The following is a 23,954-nucleotide window of genomic DNA, read 5'->3' as shown; positions in this document are numbered from 1 at the left end:
CCTCCATCCCATGGGACTGGGATCCCCCCATCTCACCTGGAATGGGATCCCACCATCCCACGGGACTGGGATCCCTCCCCCATCCCACCTGGACTGGGATCCCCTCCATCCCATGGGACTGGGATCCCCCTCATCCCACCTGGACTGGGATCCCCCCATCTCACCTGGAATGGGACCCCCCCCATCCTACCTGGACTGGGGTGCCCCCATTCCACCTGGAATGGGATCCCCCCATCTCACCTGGAATGGGATCCCCCTCATCCTACCTGGACTGGGATCCCCCCGTCTCACCTGGAATGGGATCCCCCCGTCCCACCTGGACTGGGGTGCCCCCATTCCACCTGGAATGGGATCCCCCCCATCCCACCTGGACTGGGATCCCCCCCATCCCATCTGGACTGGGATCCCGATTATCCCACCTGGACTGGGATCCCCTCCATCCCATCTGGACTGGGATCCCGATTATCCCACCTGGACTGGGATCCCACCATCCCGCCTGGGACTAGGATCCCCCCATCCCACATGGACTGGGATCCCCCTCATCCCACCTGGACTGGGATCCCCCCCATCCCAGAGGACACAAGGGACAGGAGGAGACAGAGGACGGGGGGGACAGGGGGAACACAAGGGACAGGAGGGACATGGGACAGGAGAGGACAAAGGGGACAGGAGGGGTCGGGGGGGCACAGGAGACAGGGGGACACGGGACAGGGGGCAGAGGAGGGGACGGGCAGACAGAGGGGACGGGGGACAGGAGGGGTCGGGGGGGGGACAGGAGAGGATGGGGAGACACAGGGGACAGGAGGGGACGGGGGGACAGGGGAGGACAGGAAGGGGCAGGAGAGACACGGGGGACAGCGGGGACAGGGGGGACAACAGGGGACACGACGGCAGGCAGGGCACCATGGGGGTCCCAGTCCCGTGGGATGGTGGGAACCCCAGTCCCGTGGGATGGTGGGAATCCCAGTCCCGTGGGAAGCTCACCTGTCCCTTCCTGCCCTCCCCTGCCATGGGAGACTCACGTCCCTCCCTGCCCTCCCCTGGGTGGGGATCACGGAGCTGACCCGGGGGAGGAGCTCAGGGAATGGAGGAGCACAAGGACAGGATGGTTCTCAGCTCAGGGAATGAGGCAGGACGAGGAGAGGACATTTCTCCAGCCCAGGGAATGGGGGAGGATAAGGAGAGGACGTTTCTCCAGCCCAGGGAATGGGGGAGGATAAGGAGAGGACGTTTCTCCACCCAGGGAATGGGGGAGAATAAAGAGAGGACGTTTCTCTGCCCTGACAATGGGGGAGGACAAGCACAGGACATTTCTCCAGCCCAGGGAATGGAGGACAAGGAGTGGATGTTTCTCCAGCTCAGGGAATGAGGGAGGACAAAGAGAGGATGTTTCTCCAGCTCAGGAAATGGGGGAGGATGAGGAGAGGATGTTTCTCCAGCCTAGGGAATGCAGGACAAAGAGAGGATGTTTCTCCAGCCCAGGGAGTGGAGGAGGATGAGGAGAGAACGTTTCTCCAACCCAGGGAATGAGGGAGGACAAAGAGAGGACGTTTCTCCAGCCCAGGGAAGGGGGGAGGATGAAGAGAGGACATTTCTCCAGCCCAGGGAATGGAGGAGGACAATGACAGGATGGCTCTCCAGCCCAAGGAATGAAGGAGGATGAGGACAGGACATTTCTCCAGCCCAGGGAATGAGGGAGGACAAAGAGAGGACGTTTCTCCAGCTCAGGGAATGAGGTAGGACGAGGAGAGGATGTTTCTCCAGCCCAGGGAATGAAGGAGGATGAGGACAGGACATTTCTCCAGCCCAGGGAATGGGGGAGGACAAGGAGAAGACGTTTCTCCAGCTCAGGGAATGAAGGAGGACGAGGAGAGCATGTTTCTCCAGCCCAGGGAATGAGGAGTGGGGGAGGACAAGGAGAGGACGTTTCTCCAGCTCAGGGAATGGAGGAGGACAAGGACAGGACGTTTCTCCAGCCCAGGGAATGGAGGAGGACAAGGACAGGACGTTTCTCCAGCCCAGGGAATGGGGGAGGACAAGGACAGGGCGTTTCTCCAGCCCAGGGAACGGGGGAGGACAAGGACAGGACATTTCTCCAACCCCGATGCCACAGGAATCTCACGCCCCTCCCTGCCCTCCCCAGGTGTGTCCCCCCCGGTGCCAGGATGTGCCCCCCCAGGCTGGTGCTGCTGCTGCTGGTGCTGAGCGCCGTGCCCAGCCGTGCCCTGCGCCTCTCGGACGCCGCGTCCCTGCTCAGCTGCCTGGACGCGGCGCTGGCCGAGGCGCGCCAGGAGCTCCCCGAGGAAAACTCCGTCCTGGACAAGCGCGGCTTCGCCTCCTCCTCCCTGGAAGCGTCCCAGGAGGATGAAGAGCTGGAGGAAGAGCTGGGCAAAAGGACATACCCGGTGCAAGGCCACCAAAAATACGTGTTGCAGGCGCAGGGGAAGGGCAAGGCGTTCCAGAACCGCGCCAAGAGCGAGCGGCGCGCCAAGGTCACCCTGTCGCTGGATGTGCCCACCAACATCATGAACATCCTCTTCAACATCGCCAAGGCCAAGAACTTGCGGGCCAAAGCGGCGGCCAATGCCCACCTGATGGCCCAGATCGGGCGCAGGAAGTGACAGGGGCAGGGCTGGGCCACCCCCACCCCGGCCAGCGGGGCCACCCCCCGGCCAGAGGGGACTGATGGCCAGGGTTGGGATGGGTGTTGTGTGTCTCTGACCCATCGAGCCACCCCAGTTTCGTGTCTCCTCCTCCTCCTTCCCTCCTCCCTGATCTCTTCCCTCACTCCTGGACTTTTCCATGCGCTGGGAAGAGGCTCCTGCCCACACGGGATGTGCCATCTGGGAAAGGTCCTGATTAAAGCTGCGCCCTCTGGAGTTCCCAGTGGGTTTTCCCATCACTTCGTTCTCCCGTTGCTCTGTTGGATCCGTGTCCAAAACCTCCCTCCAGCTCCACCTCGTGGCCCTGTCCCCACCACGGTCTGGTCCTACTCCCAGTTCCACACACACAATTCCCTGGGGAGGGAAAAGCCAGGAAGCCTCGGGAGGGATTTCCCAGTTTTTCCTCCTGGGATTTGATTCCCTGTGTTTTAAGGTTGTGTTGCACCCACCCCGTTCCCCACCAGCACCTTCAGCATCAACCTGCCCATCAGGAGTGTCCCCAGGTGAGTTTGGAGCCCCAAAAGCTGCAGGTGCCTCCAAACACACCCCGTGGGGTCTGTCCCATCCACTCCTGCCCCAGTTTTTCAGCTGCTCCAGCTCCAGCTCCTCACCCACAGCCCATCCATGTCCACCCTGGTCTTTCCCACCCTCCAAGCTCACCAAGCTCCCACCAATTCCCTTTGGATTATTTATCCCTTCCTCTAAATCTCCTTTCCTCTTCACCTCCCAGCCCAGCTCCAGGATGGAATTCCACCTGTCCCTTCCATCCCTGCAGGGGTGGGAGGTGGGGAAGACCTTGGCCCTTCTCCCCCAGGAGGTGTTTGCCATGGGGGGCACTCCAGGTGGGACCCCCAAGGGTTGGAGGGGTGACAGAGGGTCCCACACCTGCAGGGATGCAGCTGGAGGCATCTCCTCTCTATCCCATGGGACTGTAACCTCCTGCCTCAGCTCCAAGGGCACACAAGGAGGTCTTTCCATGTTGGAATCTCCCATAATCTTGGATTATGTGGCCATTTATATCTATCTTATAAAGATTTATACATTTTTGTAGCCCCACATGATGCACATCCAACCCCTGGTGCTGAACCGAGCTCTGGTCCAGCAGGACATGGGCCCTGCCCCTGGGACGTCCTGTCCTGCCCCTGGGATGTCCTGTCCTGCCCCTGGGATGTCCAGCCCTGCCCCTGGGACGTCCTGTCCTGCCCCTGGGACGTCCTGTCCTGCCCCTGGGATGTCCAGCCCTGCCCCTGGGACGTCCTGTCCTGCCCCTGGGACGTCCTGTCCTGCCCTTGGGATGTCCAGCCCTGCCCTTGGGATGTCCTGTCCACTCCTGGGATGTCCAGCCCTCTTCCTGGGATGTCCTGTCCCTGAGATGTCCAACCCTGTCCTTGGGATGCCCAGCACTGTCCTTGACATGTCCTCTCTCCTGGGATGTCCTGCCCTGTCCCTGGGATGTCCTGTCCCACTGCTGGGATGTCCTGCCCTGTCCCTGGGATGTCCTGTCCCACTCCTGGGATGTCCTGTCCTCCTCCTGGGATGTTCAGCCCTGCCCTTGGGATGTCCAGCCCTCCTCCTGGGATGTCCTGTCCACTCCTGAGGTGTGCAGCCCTCCTCCTGGGATGTCCTGTCCCACTCCTGGGATGTCCAGCCCTCCTCCTGGGATGTCCAACCCTGTCCCTGGGATGTTCAGCTCCACTCCTGGGATGTCCAGCCCTGTCCCTGGGATGTCCAACTCTCCTCCTGAGATGTCCTGTCCCACTTCTGGGATGTCCAACTCTTCTCCTGGGATGTCCAGCCCCACTCCTGGGATGTCCAACTCTTCTCCTGGGATGTCCAGCCCCACTCCTGGGATGTCCAGCCCCAATCCTGAGATGTCCAGCCCCACTCCTGGGATGTCCTGGTCTTCTCTGGGATGTCCAGCCCTGTCTCTGGGATATCCAGCCCACTCCTGGGATGTCCAGCCCTGTCTCTGGGATATCCAGCCCACTCCTGGGATGTCCAGCCCTTCTGAAGCAAAGAGGCTTCTCCCAGTTCCTAAAACTGCATCTGGTGGGTCAAGGAGGCTCCATGTCCTGCAGATATCCCAGCATTGCTCCCTCAGGGAAAGGGCAGCTGGAGGTGACACAGCCCCAGGAGCTCGTTATCCTCAGGCAATTCCCACCCCTGGGATCCCAACTGAGGAGTGGCAAGCAGGGGACAGGATTTGGCCACCACCCCCTCCCCTGGGGTGGTTCCAAACTCCCTGCAGCCCTTCAGTGCCAGCCAGGTTGCAGATCCCACAGGATTCCTGTGGATCCCACAGCCCTGCCAGCTCCTTTCCTTGGATCACATCCCAACCTGCGGCCCAGGGGACCTGGGAAGCTCCGGTGAATTCCCTTTTTCCAGCTCTTTGCAGGGATTCTGGGAGAGCAGCAGGAGAGGGAGGGAGGTTTAGGGGGAGACAGGGAGCAGAGACTCACCTTGGAATTGGTTTTGTGGGAGACTGAGGCAGCCAAAGGGTGGGAATTCCCACCTCAGCTCCATGAAACTCCCTGGCAGCAGGACATGGATTCCTTTGGCAGCCTGGAGGGCCAACTGTGTCCTGATGGATCAAGGAATCGCCGGGAAAGGCACAGGAAAAACTGGATTTAAGGCAAAAGCCAAAGCTCTGGGCAAGGTTCACTCACTGGGTGGGGAAAGCAGAGAGAAAAAGCCAATTAAAAGCTCAATTCAATCAATCTGAGATGCAAATAACCAGTAATTAGCTGTGTGGAGGTTGGGGATGGAAAAGGGAAGGAGAGGAAAGGGTGAGGATTAGAGGGAGAAGGGAGACCTTCCTGTGAGTCACAAGTTCTGAGAGGAACAACAGTGGAGGAATAAAGGTTTGAAAGGCACTTAAACTTAACAGCACTTAATTAGCTGCTTAATTGAAACAATTAACCAGAGGAATCCTGGGGTGGATCCAGAGCAGTCCTGGGGTGGATCCAACTCCATCCTGGGGTGGAGCCAGGGGAGTCCTGGGGTGGATCCAGAGCAGTCCTGGGATGGAGCCAGAGCAGTCCTGGGGTGGAGCCAGAGGAGTCCTGGGGTGGAGCCAGAGGAGTCCTGGGGTGGAGCCAGAGGAGTCCTGGGGTGGATCCAAAGGAGTCCTGGGGTGGATCCAGAGCAGTCCTGGGGTGGATCCAACTCCATCCTGGGGTGGAGCCAGGGGAGTCCTGGGGTAGATCCAGAGGAGTCCTGGGGTGGATCCAGAGGAGTCCTGGGGTGGATCCAGAGGAGTCCTGGGGTGGATCCAACTGCATCCTGGGATGGATCCAAAGGTGTGGATCCAACTCCATCCTGGGGTAGATCCAGAGGAGTCCTGGGGTAGATCCAAAGGTGTGGATCCAACTGAGTCCTGGTTTGGATCCAGAGGAGTCCTGGGTGGATCCAGAGGAATCCTGGGGTGGATCCAGGGCAGTCCTGGGGTGGATCCAACTGAGTCCTGGTATGGATCCAGAGGAATTCTGGGGTGGATCCAGGGGAGTTCTGGTGTGGATTCAGGGCAGTCCTGGGGTGGATCCAAAGGTGTGGATCCAACTGCATCCTGGGGTGGATCCAGAGGAGTCCTGGGGTGGATCCAACTCCATCCTGGGGTGGATCCAGGGCAGTCCTGGGGTGGATCCAACTGAGTCCTGGTATGGATCCAGAGGAATTCTGGGGTGGATCCAGGGGAGTTCTGGTGTGGATTCAGGGCAGTCCTGGGGTGGATCCAAAGGTGTGGATCCAACTGCATCCTGGGGTGGATCCAGAGGAGTCCTGGGGTGGATCCAACTCCATCCTGGGGTGGATCCAGGGCAGTCCTGGGGTGGATCCAACTGAGTCCTGGTGTGGATCCAGAGAAGTCCTGGAGTGGATTCAGGGGAGTTCTGGTGTGGATTCAGGGCAGTCCTGGAGTGGATCCAAAGGTGTGGATCCAACTGAGTCCTGGTTTGGATCCAGGGGAGTCCTGGGTGGATCCAGGGGAGTCCTGCTGTGGATCCAGAGAAGTCCTGCTGTGGATCCAGAGGAGTCCTGCTGTGGATCCAGAGGAGTCCTGCTGTGGATTCAACTGCATCCTGGGGTGGATCCAGAGGAGTCCTGGTGTGGATCCAGAGGAGTCCTGGTGTGGATCCAGGGCAGTCCTGGAGTGAATCCAAAGGTGTGGATCCAACTGAGTCCTGGTTTGGCTGGCCCTGTCCCCAGGGATGGACTGTCACCACCTGGGATGGATTTGGGGCATGGAGTGGGGACAACCAGCTGGGAAACCAGGAGCAGGGCTGGCCCTGTCCCCAGGGATGGAATGGGACCACCTGGGGTGGATTTGGGCCATGGAGTGGGGACAACCAGCTGGGAATCCAGGATCAAGGCTGGCCCTGTCCCCAGGGATGGATTGTGTCCACCTGGGGTGGATTTGGGGCATGGAGTGGGGACAACCAGCTGAGAATCCAGGAGCAGGGCTGGCCCTGTCCCCAGGGATGGATTGTGTCCACCTGGGGTGGATTTGGGGCATGGAGTGGGGACAACCAGCTGAGAATCCAAGAGCAGGGCTGGCCCTGTCCCCAGGGATGGATTGTGACCACCACGGGTGGGTGAGAGGACACCCAGCCACAAGGTCTTTGTGCTGAGCAGCTTTGGGGTGTCTCAATGGACCTGGATCTTCTTAGGGGTCCACCTACTCAACACCTGGAATTTTAGGCTGATTGTAGCCACCAAAGAGCTGCTTCCACCTCCCTCTCCAGGTGAAGGACACAGCTCTGGCTGTACCTTCCCACACAACTCCCACAGCTCCAGCACTGCCCCAACAACCAGAACACAACCACAGATGGTGAGGAGGCAACCCCTGCCCAAAAAGGACTATTTGCCCAGGCTCCACTGCCCAGTATGGCACTGGTCACACTGGGGATTCCCTGCCTGCTCTCAGACCTGCATCCAGCAGTGTTCCCACAGGACACAGAGCACTTCCCACACAACAGGAATTAGGGCTGATGATTCCCCCCAGCACGTGCTCCTCTCCTCAGGCCAACTCCTGCAGGAGGGACCTCCCCACACAAATCCAAGGAGCTCTGAGCCAACAGAAGTCTTTATTCATATACAAAAGGCAGTTGCACAGAAGAACAACAGGTGCATTTCTAACCAAAAGGTGCTTGTACAATAAAAGCCAGAGCAAGAGTTTGCCATTCCAGCCAAAGCAGGCAGGTCCACACCCCCCTGGAGCAGGAACCGGGATCTCCTGGAGACACCAAGCCAGGCCTTAACTCAGCTTCACTCAGCAACAAACAGCAGCGTGATAAAGCTCAAGACACCCAGACTATGCAAGCAGGAAAGGTTTAATATGTCAAACAGTAGCATCGAGGTCCAGGATAACCCCCTGGGCACCTCCAGGCACTCAGCACCAGTTTGACCTTGTGACCAGAAGGTCTGGATTCCATCCGAGGTTTGGCTTCACCGAGAGCAGGTCACAGTCCCTCAATACTCATCCTCATCAGCCTCCTCCTCCTCCCCATCCACAGAGTCCCTTCCAACCTCCTCATAATCCTTCTCCAGCGCCGCCAGGTCCTCCCTGGCCTCAGAGAACTCACCCTCCTCCATCCCTTCCCCGACATACCAGTGCACGAAGGCCCTCTTGGCGTACATCAGGTCGAACTTGTGGTCCAGGCGCGCCCAGGCCTCGGCGATGGCCGTGGTGTTGCTCAACATGCACACAGCCCTCTGCACCTTGGCCAGGTCCCCCCCTGGCACCACCGTGGGCGGTTGGTAGTTGATGCCCACCTTGAAACCGGTGGGGCACCAATCGACGAACTGGATGGAGCGTCGCGTCTTGATGGCGGCGATGGCGGCGTTGACGTCCTTGGGCACCACGTCGCCGCGGTAGAGAAGGCAGCACGCCATGTACTTGCCGCGCCGAGGGTCGCACTTCACCATCTGGTTGGAGAACTCGAAGCAGGCGTTGGTGATCTCTGGCACGGAGAGCTGCTCGTGGTAGGCCTTCTCCGCCGAGACGATGGGCGCGTAGGTGGTGAGCGGGAAGTGGATGCGCGGGTACGGCACCAGGTTGGTCTGGAACTCGATGAGGTCGACGTTGAGGGCGCCGTTGAAGCGCAGGGAGGCCGTGACCGACGACACGATCTGGCCGATCAGCCGGTTGAGGTTGGTGTAGGTGGGGCGCTCGATGTCCAGGTTGCGGTGGCAGATGTCGTAGATGGCCTCGTTGTCCACCATGAAGGAGCAGTCCGAGTGCTCCAGCGTGGTGTGGGTGGTGAGGATGGAGTTGTAGGGCTCCACCACGGCCGTGGAGACCTGCGGGGCCGGGTACACCGAGAACTCCAGCTTGGACTTCTTGCTGTACTCCACGGAGAGCCGCTCCATGAGCAGGGACGTGAAGCCAGAGCCGGTGCCTCCCCCGAAGCTGTGGAACACCAGGAAGCCCTGGAGGCCACTGCACTGGTCAGCCTGCAGCACAACAAGGCCTGGTTAGCTCCTGGTTATGCCAGTCCTTCACCATCCCAAATAAAGCGGGAATGAATCCCTCTTAGAGCTCTTATCCTTGGAGAGGATTCACTCCGTGTAGCCCCAGGCTGAGCATCTTGAGTAGACACATATTAGTGACATGGTGGGACAGTGGGAGGTGTCCCAGGTCAGGCTGGACCAACCTGGGATAGTGGGAGGTGTCCCAGGCCAGGTTAGAGAATCCTGGGATAGTGGGAGGTGTCCCAGGTCAGGCTGGACCAACCTGGGATAGTGGGAGGTGTCCCAGGCCAGGTTGGAGCAACCTGGGATAGTGGGAGGTGTCCCAGGCCAGGTTGGAGTAACCTGGGACAGTGGGAGGTGTCCCAGGCCAGGTTAGAGAATCCTGGGATAGTGGGAGGTGTCCCAGGTCAGGCTGGACCAACCTGGGATAGTGGGAGGTGTCCTAGGCCAGGTTGGAGCAACCTGGGATAATGGGAGGTGTCCCAGGCCAGGTTAGAGAATCCTGGGACAGCGGGAGGTGTCCCAGGGAGGACTGGACCAACCTGGGATAGTGGAAGGTGTCCCAGGCCAGGGTGGAGCAACCTGGGACAGTGGAAGGTGTCCCAGGCCAGGGTGGAGCAACCTGGGACAGTGGAAGGTGTCCCAGGCCAGGGTGGAGCATCCCGGGAGAGTGGGAGGTGTCCCAGATCAGGATGGAGAATCCTGGGACAGTGGGAGGTGTCCAAGGCCAGGCTGGACCAACCTGGGACAGTGGGAGGTGTCCCCACCCAGGGCAGGAAGGGTTGGCCCTGGGTGAGCTTTCAGGTCCCTCCCAGCCTTTCCCATTCCATGATTCCCTGGCAATCCCTCCTTCCCTCTCACCATCTTGCGGATCCTGCTGAGCACGGTGTCGATGATCTCCTTGCCGATGGTGTAGTGCCCACGGGCGTAGTTGTTGGCAGCGTCCTCCTTGCCACTGATGAGCTGCTCGGGGTGGAACAGCCCCTGGTAGGTGCCAGTCCTGACCTCATCTGCACAGGGAGGAGCAGAGCACAGTGACAGGCTCTGGACATGACTGGGACAGAGGGAAAGAGGTGGAATTTTCACCAGGAGCCCAGTGGGAATGATGGGAAGGGCAGGATTAACCCTGTCCAGGTGCTGCTGGATCTCCTCCATCTTCATCCCACAGAGACCTTGAGGTCCTAAATTAATCTGGGTTGAAGAATTAGGACACTGCTCATTTTTCAGCTCGTTCCAAAGCACCTGGAGGAGTCTGGAAGCTCCAACTCAATCCTCTGCTCTTCAACACAAGACAAAACACTCCCAGTGTGGACATTTCTGCCACATCTGTCTGGCCCAGCTGCCAAGACAAGCAGCAGGAGCAGCTTCTCTCAGCTCCACAGTCCCTGAGGTTGGAGGGGTTTTAATCATAGAATCATAGAATGGATTGGGTTGGAAAAGCCCTCTGAGATCATCAAGTCCAACCCTTGATCCAACCCCACTGTGATCACCAGCCCAGGGCACAGAGTGCCCTGGGCTGGTGATCACAGTGGGGTTGGACCAAGACATGGTGGATTCTCCCTCAGTGCCACATCCATAGAATCACAGAATGGATTGGGTTGGAAAAGACCTCCAAGATCATCAAGTCCAACCCTTGGTCCAACTCCAGTCCCTTTTCCAGATCATGGCACTCAGTGCCACGGCCAAGCTCAGGTTAAAACCCTCCAGGGATGGGGAATCCACCCCCTCTCTGGGCAGCCCATTCCAATCCCTGAGCACTCTCTCTGCAAAGAATTTCTTTCTCATCTCCAACTTCAATTTCCCCTGGCAGAGCTTGAGCCCATCATGCCCCCTTGTCCTATTGCTGAGTGCCTGGGAGAAGAGACCAACCCCCACCTGGCCAGAACTTCCCTTCAGGCAGTTCCAGACAGTGCTGAGGTCACCTCTGAGCCTCCTCTTCTCCAGGCTGAACACCCCCAGCTCCCTCAGCCTCTTCCCACAGCACTTGTGCTCCAGTCCCTTCTCCAGCCTCGTTGCTCTTCTCAGTTGGGTTGGAAGAGACCTCTGAGATCATCAAGTCCAACCCTTAGTCCAACTCCAGTCCCTTTACCAGATCATGGCACTCAGTGCCATGGCCAAGCTCAGTTGAAAACCCTCCAGGGATGGGGAATCCACCCCCTCTCTGGGCAGCCCATTCCACTCAGTCTCAGTAGTGGATACACTTCATGTTCTCCTGGCTCACTCACTGGGTCCCCAATTAAACCTAGATTAAAAATTAAGCTGAACCCAAACAAGAGTCTGCATTCCTTTCACCACATGAGTCAGTGACTCACACACGCTGCACAGGAGGAGGGCAGGAGAAGCCTGGAAGGCAGGAGCAGGGAGGTGGATGCAGGTGCTTGGGTTGGGAGGCATTCCCACCAGTTCCTTGGGCAAAAAAACAAGGATTTGTTTTCTAGGAAGGTGCCACCACTGAATGAAGCACTCAGGAATCACCAGGGGAGGTGGGGATGGAAGGAGAACTGGAAGTCTTGCAGGAACAAGAATCCCACAATGAATCAGGTTGGAAGAGACCTCCAAGGTTGATTCCAAGGAAAAGACCTCCAAGGTTGAGTTCAAGGAAAAGCCCTCCAAGGTCGAGTCCAAGGAAAGGACCTCCAAGGTTGGGTCCAAAGGAAAAGACCTCCAAGGCTGAGTCCAAAGGAAAAGACCTCCAAGGTGAGTCCAAAGGAAAAGACCTCCAAGGTTGAGTCCAAAGGAAAGGACCTCCAAGATCAAGTCCAAAGGAAAAGACCTCCAAGGTTCAGTCTAAGGAAAAGACCTCCAAGGTCGAGTCCAAGGAAAAGACCTCTGAGGTCGAGTTCAAGGAAAAGACCTCCAAGGTCAGGTCCAATAAAAAGACCTCCAAGGTTGAGTCCAAAGGAAAAGACCTCCAAGGCCGAGTCCAAGGAAAGGACCTCCAAGGTCGGGTCCTAGGAAAAGACACCAAGGAAAGGACCTCCAAGGTCAAGTCCAAGGAAAAGACCTCCAAGGTCGAGTCCAAGGACTGGACCTCCAAGGTCAGGTCCAAGGAAAAGACCTCCAAGGTCCTGTCCAAAGGAAAAGACCTCCAAGGTCAGGTCCAAGGAAAAGACCACCAAGGTCGAGTCCAAGGAAAAGACCTCCAAGGTCCTGTCCAAAGGAAAAGACCTCCAAGGTCACATCCAAGGAAAGGACCTCCAAGGTCGGGTCCAAAGAAAAGACCTCCGAGGTCAAGTCCAAGGGAAAAGACCGCCAAGGTTCAGTCCAAAGAAAAGACCTCCAAGGTCAAGTCCAAGGAAAGGAACTCAAAGGTCAGGTCCAAGGAAAAGACCTACAAGGTCGAGTCCAACCTTTGGGCAAAAACGAGTGACCAACCAGTGACACCAGCAGGGTTGTCACTCCCAGATCCACCTGGAAGTTTAAACTCTGCCTCCTTCCAAAGGCTGGGAATGTTTTCCTGGAGCAGAGGAGTGGGAGTTGCTGGGAAACAGGGGCAGCAGCACAATTCCCAAGGGAGAAGGGTCAGGAATCTCACCAATGACCGTGGGCTCCAGGTCGATGAAGACAGCGCGGGGCACGTGTTTGCCGGACGCCGTCTCGCAGAAGAAGGTCTCGAAGGATGAATCCACCTGGTCTGAGTTGGGCTCCAGGGATTTGCCCTGCTTGGAGCCAGGGATGGTGCCATCTGCCTGGATGCCATGCTCCAGGCAATACAGCTCCCAGCAGGCATTGCCCATCTGCACGCCAGCCTGGCCGATGTGGATGGAAATGCACTCCCTCTGTAACGGGAAAGGAGAGGTTGGGACATCCTGTGGCTGCTGTGGGATCTCAGGGAACATGGAATCATAGAATGGATTGGGTTGGAAAAGCCCTCTGAGATCAGGAAGTCCAACCCTTGATCCAGCCCCACTGTGATCACCAGCCCGGGGCACAGAGTGCCCCGGGCTGGTGATCACAGTAGGGTTGGATCAAGATGTGGTGGATTCTCACTCAGTGTCACATCCATAGAATCACAGAATGGATTGGGTTGGAAAAGCCCTCCAAGATCATCAAGTCCAACCCTTGGTCCAACTCCAGTCCCTTTACCAGATCATGGCACTCAGTGCCACGGCCAAGCTCAGCTGAAAACCCTCCAGGGATGGGGAATCCACCCCCTCTCTGGGCAGCCCATTCCAATCCCTGAGCACTCTCTCTGCAAAGAATTTCTTTCTGCTCTCCAACTTCAATTTCCCCTGGCAGAGCTTGAGCCCATCGTGCCCCCTTGTCCTATTGCTGAGTGCCTGGGAGAAGAGACCAACCCCCACCTGGCCAGAACTTCCCTTCAGGCAGTTCCAGACAGTGCTGAGGTCACCTCTGAGCCTCCTCTTCTCCAGGCTGAACACCCCCAGCTCCCTCAGCCTCTCCCCACAGCACTTGTGCTCCAGTCCCTTCTCCAGCCTCGTTGCTCTTCTCTTCTCACTTGGGTTGGAAGAGACCTCGGGGATCATCAAGTCCAACCCTTGATCCAACCCCACTGTGATCACCAGCCCAGGGCACAGAGGAGGAAGGAAGGGGAGGAGGAAGGAAGGGGAGGAGGAAGGAAGGGGAGGAGGAAGGAAGGGGAGGAGGAAGGAAGGGGAGGAGGAAGGAAGGGGAGGAGGAAGGAAGGGGAGGAGGAAGGAAGGGGAGGAGGAAGGAAGGGGAGGAGGAAGGAAGGGGAGGAGGAAGGAAGGGGAGGAGGAAGGAAGGGGAGGAGGAAGGAAGGGGAGGAGGAAGGAAGGGGAGGAGGAAGGAAGGGGAGGAGGAAGGAAGGGGAGGAGGAAGGAAGGGGAGGAGGAAGGAAGGGGAGGAGGAGGAGAAGAAAGGAAGGGGAGGAGGAGGCAGGAAGCAGCTCCTCGCTCAACACTCAACCGGTGCTTCCCTGAGGATCCCAGAGGGATGGATGGGGCACCAGCTCCAGGCTCTCCACCCAAAAACAAGGGCTGAGCCCAGCAGGGACAAACCAAACTTGGGAAGGGCCCAGCTTGGGACAAGCCCGGCTTGGGAAGGGCCCAGCAGGGACAAGCCCAGCTTAGGAAGGGCCCAGCTTGGGACAAGCCCGGCTTGGGAAGGGCCCAGTTTGGGACAAGCCCGGCTTGGGAAGGGCCCAGCAGGGACAAGCCCCGCTTAGGAAGGGCCGAGCAGGGACAAGCCCAGCTTGGGAAAGGCCCGGCTTGGGAAGGGCCCGGCTTGGCAAAGAAGGCAGGAGGAAAACAGCAGGTGACACCCCAGGAGCAGCTCCGAGTCCTGGTTTAACCAGGTCACTCCAGGAGCTTCTGGCTCCAGGGAATGCCGGAGGCACCGGCGTCTTCCGGAGACTCTCCGGGGACTTTTGATGGTTGTGCCTTCCCGGGGTAATTGGCACCTGCTGCTTCATCACCCTGAGATCAAAGGATGATGGGGCTGTCCCAGCTCCCAGGCAGAGAATCCCAACTCACAGAATCATGGAATGCTCTGGGTTGGCAGAGCCCTGTGAGCCCCCCCAGCCCAGCCCAGCCCTCGCTCCAAGCCCCCTGTGCCCCCCAGCCCCTGGCACTGAGTGCCACATCCAGTGTCACCTGAAACCCCTCCAGGCACGGAGAATCCCCCCCCTCTCTGGGCAGCCCCTGCCAAGGCCTGAGCACTCTCTCTGCAAAGAATTGCTTGCCAATGGCCACCCCAAGCCTGCCCTGGCACAGCTCCAGCCTGGGCCCTCTTCTTCTCCTGCTGGTTGCCTGGGAGAAGAGACCAACCCCCCCTGGCTCCAACCCCCTGTCAGGGAGTTGTGGGCAGTGCTGAGGTGCCCCCTGAGCCTCCTCTTGTGCAGCCTCAACCCCCCCAGCTCCCTCAGCCTCTCCTCACAGGGCTGGGGCTCCAGGCCCTTCTCCAGCACCATTCCTGCCATCCAAGGCCTGGGCAGTGCTGCTTCCCAAGGCATCAGCAGGTGATGCCAGCTGGGAATGGCAGGCAGTGCAGCTGATCCCAGTACTGTGGCACTGGTGGGCTGTTTGGTTGGGGTCCCACCTGATCTCACCCTACCCAGGGCTGGGGGTCTCCCCAGGTAACCCCAGCTCAGAGGGTGGTCTCAGATGGTCCTGGGCACCAACCAGTCATGGCAGCACCATCAGGAGGAGGACAGGATGTGATTTCTCCCTGCATGGATGTGCCACTTCCCATCCCTCCAGCAACTCCAAAGGCCACCACACACTTGGATGTCCCACCTGGATGAGCCCCCCTGGGGCACAGGGACACCAAACCCTTTAATATCCTTTAGTCCCAGTTTGGGCCAAGCCTTGAAGTTCTGGGGAGTGTGAGGTCAGTGCTCCAATCCCACCTCTCCAGGCTGATATTCCCACTATGTCAGATGTGCTACTTCCCATCCCTCCACCAACTCCAAAGGCCACCACATGCCTGGATGTCCCATCTGATGAACCTTTCTGGGACACCAAACCCTGACACACCCTTTAGTCCCAGTTTGGGTTGAACCCCCCAGCTGTGCTGGCTGTGCTCCAATCCCACCATTCCAGGCTGACATTCCCACCATGTGGGATGTGCCATTGCATGGAGGGGCCACTTATCCCTCCACCAACTCCAAAGGCCACCACATGCCTGGATGTCCCACCTGGATGAACCTTTCTGGGACACCAAACCCTGACACACCCTTTAGTCCCAGTTTGGGTTGAACCCCCCAGCTGTGCTGGCCGTGCTCCAATTCCACTATTCCAGGCTGATATTCCCACTATGTCTGATGTGCCACTGCAGGATGTGCCACTTCCTGTCTCTCCACCAACTCCAAAGGCCACCACATGCCCAGATGTCCCACCTGGATGAACCTTTCTGGGACACCAAAGCCTGGCACACCCTTTAGTCCCAGTTTGGGGCGAGCCCCCCAGTTCTGGGAGGTGTGGGGGCCGTGCTCCAGTCCTGCCTCTCCAGGCTGATATTCCCACTATGTCTGATGTGCCACTGCAGGATGTGCCAATTATCCCTCCACCAACTCCAAAGGCCACCACAGGCCCAGATGTCCAACCTGGACAAACCTTTCTGGGACACCAAACCCTGACACACCTTTTAGTCCCAGTTTGGGGCGAGCCCCCCAGCTGTGCTGGCCTCACTCCAATCCCACTATTCCAGGCTGATATTCCCACCATGTGGGATGTGCCACTGCATGGATGGGTCACTTATCCCTCCACCAACTCCAAAGGCCACCAATGCCAGATGTCCCACCTGATGAACCTTTCTGGGACACCAAACCCTGACACACCCTTTAGTCCCAGTTTGGGTTGAACCCCCTGGCTGTGCTGGCCGTGCTCCAATCCCACCATTCCAGGCTGACATTCCCAGGGTGTGGGCAGTGCCTGTGCCTGGGATTGTTGCCATGGGCCAGCCCAGCTGCTCCTCCTGCCCACCAGGGCCCCTCCAGCACCTGCTGTGACCGCGCTCGGCACAGCCGGGCCAGGCCCATTCCAGAGCACGGGCGGGGACAGAGGGGAGGGCAAGGAGAGCAGGCAGGGGAGTGAAAATCAGGGAGAATAAAGAAAATAATCAGGGGAATTATTAAAAAAAATTGGGGGAATGATGAAAAAAAAATCGGGGAAATTATGGAAAAAAATAGGGGAAATTATGAAAAAAATCGGGGAAATTATTAAAAAAAATGGGGGAACTTATTAAAAAATCGGGGAAATTATGAAAAAAAATTGGAGGAATTATTAAAAAAAATTCGGGGAAATTATTAAAAGAATCGGGGAAATTATGAAAAAAATCGGGGAAATTATTAAAAAAAATGGGGGAACTTTTTAATATCGGGGAAATTATGAAAAAAAATCGGAGGAATTATTAAAAAAATTCGGGGAAATTATTAAAAGAATCGGGGAAATTATTAAAAAAATCGGGGAAATTATTAAAAAAAAATCGGGGAAATTATTAAAAAAAATCGGGGAAATTATTAAAAAAAATCGGGGAAATTATGAAAAAAATCGGGGAAATTATTAAAAAAAATTCGGGGAAATTATGAAAAAAAATCGGGGAAATTATGAAAAATGAGGGGCATTTACAAAACCAGGAACATTTTAAAAAATCAGGGAAATTAAAAAAAAACAGAGAATTTTTTAAAAAAAAATCAGGGAAATTTTTTAAAAAAAATCAGGGAATTTTTAAAAAAAAAATCAGGGAATTTAAAAAAAATCAGGGAATTTTTTAAAAAAAATCAGGGAAATTTTTTTTTAAAAATCAGGGAATTTTTTTAAAAAAAATCAGGAATTTAAAAAAAAAACAGGGAATTTTTCTTAAAAAAATCAGGGAAATTAAAAAAAAATCAGGGAAATTTTACAAAAAGTCAGGGAAACTTTAAAACCAGGGAAAAAAAATTAAAAATCAGAAAAAAAATTAAAAATCGGGGGAAAAATAAAAAATCAGGGGAAAAATAAAAAATCAGGGGAAAAATAAAAAATTTGGAAAATTAAAAATGAGGGAAAAATTAAAAATGAGGAAAAAATTAAAAATGAGGAAAAAATTAAAAATGAGGAAAAACTAAAAATGAGGGAAAAACTAAAAATGAGGAAAAAATTAAAAATTAGAAAAAAAAATAAAAATCAGGAAAATTAAAACCCATAAGGAGCAAAGTGCAGCTTTTTAGTGCAGTTTTTTAGGAGTTTTCCCCTATAAAGTTTTTTATTTGTTGGGGGTTTTTTCTCTCCCCGCTCTCCAACATTTCCCTGCAGACAAAGTCCCTTTTCCAGTCCCTTTTCCAGGCTCTGCCACGGGCAGCCCGTTGTTATCCAGCTGATTTTCCCATTGGAAACCCCATGGAAATGTTTAACTCTTTGATGGCCGAGGCGGAGCAGAAAAGGAGGAGCAGATGAAAGGAAAAGTTCCAAAGTTTGCAGGGCTGGGACTCCACTTTGAAGTGGTTTTTTTGGTTTGTTTTTTTTTTTTTCCAAGAGATTTTCCAGCGAGTTATTCCTTTGCATCCATAAAAAAAAGTGCCAGTTGTGTCACAACTTACAGAAATTCTCATGAGGATCAGCCACAACTGGGGCAGGTTTGGGTTTATTTTTTTTAATAAGCTCAAACCACTCCAGTTTCAGACTCCTCAGAGTGAAGATTCCATTAAAAAAACAGAAGGAAAGGGGATTTTTTTTTTAATTTAATATCTAATCCCAAGGGTTTAAGGCAGACAAAGACAACATGGCAGCTCATTCCTAAGGAAAAAAAAAAAAACCCTAAAGGTTGTGGTAGTTCCATTAATTCATTTGAAGTGTTAAAAGTTGGGAAAAAGAGCCAGAATTAAAATGTAAAATTAAAGTCTAAACTGGAGTCGAGAATCAAGACGTGCCACGGAAAAATAAAGAATTAAAAATTAAACTTGAGACAGAAAGTTTGCAGAAATCAGAGAGGGGGGAAAAAAAGCAACAAGAGCCACTCAGCACATCCATATAAGGAGCAAACCCCGAATCAATCAAGCAGGAGTTAATTAACAATTAAGCGAAGCTGGTGGGAATTAAGAGGAGAAAAAGGGAGGGAGGGGAGGGAAAAAAGAGCTGGGAAGGTTTGGGAAATAAACTGTGGGGTTTAAGTTGAGAGTGAGAGAGGCAAGGAAGGTTCTTACCATGGTTTGGGTGCAGGGCAGGAGGTTGGGAAGGTCTAAAGGAGCAGCTGCTCTGGCTCTGCTGCAACTTTATAGCCCTGCGAGGCTCCACCTGGAGGGAAAGGGGGAAAAGGAGATTTCTGGTGCTTTAAAGGAGCAGGAGCTGCTTTTGCTCCTCAGCCCCGGCCCCACAGAGGGGGGAACGCCTCAGACTGGGGGGGAAACACAGAGGGAAAGGAGATTCTGGGGGGTTGGTGGTGGGTTTCAGGAGGTTTCTGGGGCACAATCCTGCAATTTTGGGCCACAACCCTGAAATTTGGGGGCTTTTTTCAGTGATTCCCACGAGAATCTCCTGACTTGTCTATTTTGGGGCTCAATCCTGCAATTTTTGGGGCTCAATCCTGCAATTTTTGGGGCAAAATCCTGCAATTTGGGGACTTCTTTCAGTGATTGCCACGAGAATCTGTTGACTTGTCTATTTTTGGGGCACAATCCCTCAATTTTGGGGCTCAATCCTGCAATTTTTGGGGCTCAATCCTGAAATTTGGTGGCTTTTTTCAGTGATTCCCACAAGAATCTGCTGACTTGTCTATTTTTGGGGCACAATCCCTCAATTTTGGGGCTCAATTCTGAAATATTGGGGCTCAATCCCTCAATTTTGGGGCTCAATCCCTCAATTTTGGGGCACAATCCTCCAATTTTGGGGGACTTTGTTCCCTGATTTCCACAGCAATCTCCTGCCTTGTCTATTTTTGGGGCCCAATCCCTCAATTTTGGGGCTCAATCCTGAAATTTGGTGGCTTTTTTCAGTGATTCCCACGAAAATCTGCTGACTTGTCTATTTTTGGGGCAAAATCCTGAAATTTTGGGGCAAAATCCCTCAATTTTGGGGCTCAATCCCTCAATTTTGGGGCACAATCCCTCAATTTTGGGGGGCTTTGTTCCCTGATTTCCACAGCAATCTCCTGCCTTGTCTCTTTTTGGGGCCCAATCCCTCAGCTGTGAGAGTGGGAGAGGCAAGGCAGGTTCTTCCCATGGTTTGGGAGCAGGGCAGGAGGTTGGGAAGGTCTAAAGGAGCAGCTGCTCTGGCTCTGCTGCAACTTTATAGCCCTGCGAGGCTCCACCTGGAGGGAAAGGGGGAAAAGGAGATTTCTGGTGCTTTAAAGGAGCAGGAGCTGCTTTTGCTCCTCAGCCCCGGCCCCACAGAGGGGGGAACGCCTCAGACTGGGGGGGAACCACAGAGGGAAAGGAGATTCTGGGGGGTTGGTGGTGGGTTTCAAGAGGTTACTGGGGCACAATCCTGCAATTTTGGGGCAAAAATCCTGCAATTTGGGGGCTTTTTTCAGTGATTCCCACGAGAATCTGTTGACTTGACTATTTTTGGGGCACAATCCCTCAATTTTTGGGGCACAAACCTGCAATTTTTGGGGCTCAATCCTGAAATTTGGGGGCTTTTTTCAGTGATTCCCACGAGAATCTGCTGACTTGTCTATTTTTGGGGCACAATCCCTCAATTTTGGGGCACAATCCCTTAATTTTGGGGTTTTGTTCACTGATTTCCACAGCAATCTCCTGACTTGTCTATTTTTGGGGCTCAATCCTTCAATTTTGGGGCACAATCCTGCAATTTGGTGGCTTTTTTCAGTGATTCCCACGAGAATCTGCTGACTTGTCTATTTTTTGGGGCCCAATCCCTCAATTTTGGGGCTCAATCCCTCAATTTTGGGGGACTTTGTTCCCTGATTTCCACAGCAATCTCCTGCCTTGTCTATTTTTGGGGCTCAATCCCTCAATTTTGGGGCTCAATCCTTCAATTTTTGGGGCTAAATCCTGAAATTTGGTGGCTTTTTTCAGTGATTCCCACGAGAATCTGCTGACTTGCCTATTTTTTGGGGCACAATCCCTCAATTTTGGGGCATAATCCTGAAATTTTGAGGGCTTTTTTCACTGATTTCCATGACAATCTCCTGCCTTGTCTCTTTTTGGGGCACAATCCCTCAATTTTTGGGGGACTTTGTTCACTGATTTCCACAGCAATCTCCTGCCTTGTCTATTTTGTGGCTCAATCCTTCAATCTTGGGGCTCAATCCTGAAATTTGGTGGCTTTTTTCAGTGATTCCCACGAGAGTCTGCTGACTTGTCTATTTTTGGGGTACAATCCCTCAATTTTGGGGCTCAATCCTTCAATTTTTGGGGCACAATCCTGAAATTTGGGGGCTTTTTTCAGTGATTCCCACGAGAGTCTGCTGACTTGTCTATTTTTGGGGTACAATCCCTCAATTTTGGGGCTCAATCCTTCAATTTTTGGGGCACAATCCTGAAATTTGGGGGCTTTTTTCAGTGATTCCCACAAGAATCTGTTGACTTGACTATTTTTGGGGCACAATCCCTCAATTTTGGGACTCAAACCTGCAATTTTTGGGGCACAATCCCTCAATTTTGGGGGACTTTGTTCCCTGATTTCCACAGGAATCTCCTGACTTGTCTATTTTTTGGGGCACAATCCCTCAATTTTGGGGCACAATCCTAAAATTTGGTGACTTTTTTCAGTGATTCCCACGAGAATCTGTTGACTTGACTATTTTTGGGGCACAATCCTCCAATTTTGGGGCAAAATCCTGCAATTTGGGGGCTTTTTTCACTGATTTCCATGACAATCTGCTGACTTGTCTATTTTTGGGGGCACAATCCCTCAATTTTGGGGCACAATCCCTCAATTTTGGGGTTTTGTTCACTGATTTCCACAGGAATCTCCTGCCTTGTCTATTTTTGGGGCTCAATCCTTCAATTTTGGGGCTCAATCCCTCAATTTTGGGCCACAGTCCTGAAATTTGGGGGCTTTTTTCAGTGATTCCCACGAGAATCTGTTGACTTGTCTATTTTTGGGGCCCAATCCCTCAATTTTGGGGCACAATCCTGTAATTCTTGGGGCAAAATCCTGCAATTTGGGGACTTCTTTCAGTGATTCCCACGAGAATCTGCTGACTTGTCTATTTTTGAGGCACAATCCCTCAATTTTGGGGCACAATCCCTCAATTTTTTGGAATTTTTTCAGTGATTTCCACGAGAATCTGTTGACTTGTCTATTTTTGGGGGCTCAATCCTGAAATTTTGGGGCTCAATCCTGAAATTTTTTGGGCTTTGTCCCCTGATTTCCATGGGAATCTGTTGACTTGCCTATTCTGGGGCTCAATCCCTCAATTTTGGGGCTCAATCCCTCAATTTTTGGGGCTCAATCCTGCAAATTTTTGGGGCTTTTTTCACTGATTTCCATGGGAATCTCCTGACTTGTCTATTTTGGGGGCACAATCCCTCAATTTTGGGGCACAATCCTGAAATTTTTGGGGCTCAATCCTGCAAATTTGGGGCTTTTTTCAGTCTGCTGACTTGTCTATTTTGGGGCACAATCCTGAAATTTTTGGGGCACAATCCCTCAATTTTTTTGGATTTTTTTTAGTGATTCCCATGGGAATCTGCTGACTTGTCTATTTTGGGGCCCAATTCTGTAATTTTTGGGGCCCAATTCTGTAATTTTTGGGGCCCAATCCCTCAATTTTGGGGCCCAATCCCTCAATTTTGGGGCCCAATCCCTCAATTTTGTGGCCCCCATCCCTCAATTTTGGGGCCCAATCCCTCAATTTTGGGGCCCAATCCTGCAATTTTTGGGGGTTTTTTCAGTGATTTCCCTGGGAATTTGCTGATTTTTGCACCCCTGGGACATTCAGGTTCAGGCTCTTCCTTCTCTGCAGATTTTTAGGATTCATTTTGCCAAGAATTGGGAGCCAATTTTGGGCCCAAACTGGGAGATTTTAGAACTCCTTAAATCTCAGTTGTACCAACAGTTGGATAAAAGGGATTAGCACTAATTAATTAATTATCTCTTTATTCTCCCACTTATGGTTCATTTATAGTTGAGGTGACAACAAAGTCACAAATTTCCCTTTTTTTTTAGTTTTTTTTGAGACCCTTTTTTGCTTCCTGGGTCCAGTTTGGGTTTCCCAAAGACTGGGATGGATCATGGAGATGGTTTGGGGTTGGAAAATGTGGGAATTCTTGGGCTTGGATGTGTCCAAAACTCACCTGGGGAAGGCCCCAAGAAAGCCCTTCTAAGGTGGGGGAGGAGGAAAAATTGACCCTCAAAAAAGGGATTTTTAAAGTATTTTAGGGGGCAAAATTAACCCTAAAAAAAAGAACCTGGACAGAGTTTGGGGAGGAAAAATTCACCCTAAAAAAATGGATTTTTAAAGTATTTTAGGAGGAAAAATTGACCCTCAAAAAAAGGATTTTTAAAGTATTTTAGGAGGAAAATTTGACCCTAAAAAAAGAACCTGGACAGAGTTTGGGTAGGAAAAATTCACCCTAAAAAAATGGATTTTTAAAGTATTTTAGGAGGAAAATTTGATCCTCAAAAAAGGGATTTTTAAAGTATTTTAGGAGGAAAAATTGACCCTCAAAAAAAGGATTTTTAAAGTATTTTAGGAGGAAAATTTGACCCTCAAAAAAGGGATTTTTAAAGTATTTTAGGGGGCAAAATTAACCCTAAAAAGAAGGACCTGGACAGAGTTTTGGGAAGAAAAATTCACCCTCAAAAAAGGGATTTTTAAAGTATTTTAGGAAGTAAAATTGACCCTAAAAAAGGACCTGGACAGAGTTTTAGGAAGAAAAAATGACCCTCAAAAATTGATTTTTAAAGTATTTTAGGAGGAAAATTTGACCCTAAAGAAGAACCTGGACAGAGTTTTAGGAGGAAAAATCAACCACCAAAAAAAAGATTTTTAGGAGATAAAATTGACCCCCCAAAATGGACCTGGAGAGAGTTTTGGGGAGGAAAAATTAATCCTAAAAAAATGGACTTTTACAGTATTTTAGGAGGAAAAATTAACCCTAAAAAGAAGGACCTGGAGAGTATTTTAGGAAGTAAAAATGACCCTCAAAAAAAGGATTTTTAAAGTATTTTAGGAGGAAAAATTGACCCTCAGAAAAGGGACTTTTTTTGCAGTATTTTAGGAGGTCAGGATGATCTCACTGGAGGGTTTATTTGTTGATTTTGCAGAATTTTTTTTGCAGATTTTTGATGATTTTCTGCAGATTTTTTTTTGCAGATTTTTGATGATTTTCTGCAGATTTTTTTGCAGATTTTTGATGATTTTCTGCAGATTTTCTGCAGATTTTTTTTTTGCAGATTTTTGATGATTTTCTGCAGGGTTTTTTTTTTGCAGATTTTTGATGATTTTCTGCAG

At 52.8% G+C, this 23,954-nt stretch overlaps 2 protein-coding genes across 2 annotated transcripts; one reads left to right on the top strand and one right to left on the bottom strand.

Moving 5' to 3' along the window:
• Nucleotides 1–2,165: 2,165 nt before the first annotated feature.
• On the top strand, nt 2,166–2,621 carry UCN3 (urocortin 3). Its single transcript, XM_071550128.1, has one exon. It carries the CDS (start codon nt 2,166–2,168, stop codon nt 2,619–2,621), a length of 456 nt encoding a protein of 151 aa, XP_071406229.1.
• Nucleotides 2,622–8,129: 5,508 nt separating this feature from the next.
• TUBAL3 (tubulin alpha like 3) lies at nt 8,130–12,868 on the bottom strand. The gene is made up of 3 exons (XM_071550127.1): nt 12,667–12,868; nt 9,993–10,141; nt 8,130–9,113 (listed from the first exon to the last, which is right to left on the bottom strand). The coding sequence occupies exons 1-3, from the start codon at nt 12,866–12,868 to the stop codon at nt 8,130–8,132; spliced, it is 1,335 nt and encodes a 444-aa protein (XP_071406228.1).
• Nucleotides 12,869–23,954: the final 11,086 nt, after the last annotated feature.

The sequence above is a fragment of the Pithys albifrons genome, chromosome 3 (assembly GCF_047495875.1).
Source record: "Pithys albifrons albifrons isolate INPA30051 chromosome 3, PitAlb_v1, whole genome shotgun sequence".
Lineage (NCBI taxonomy): Eukaryota > Metazoa > Chordata > Aves > Passeriformes > Thamnophilidae > Pithys > Pithys albifrons.
Note: the sequence above shows the minus strand (reverse complement) of the source record. Positions and strands in the feature narration are given on the sequence as shown.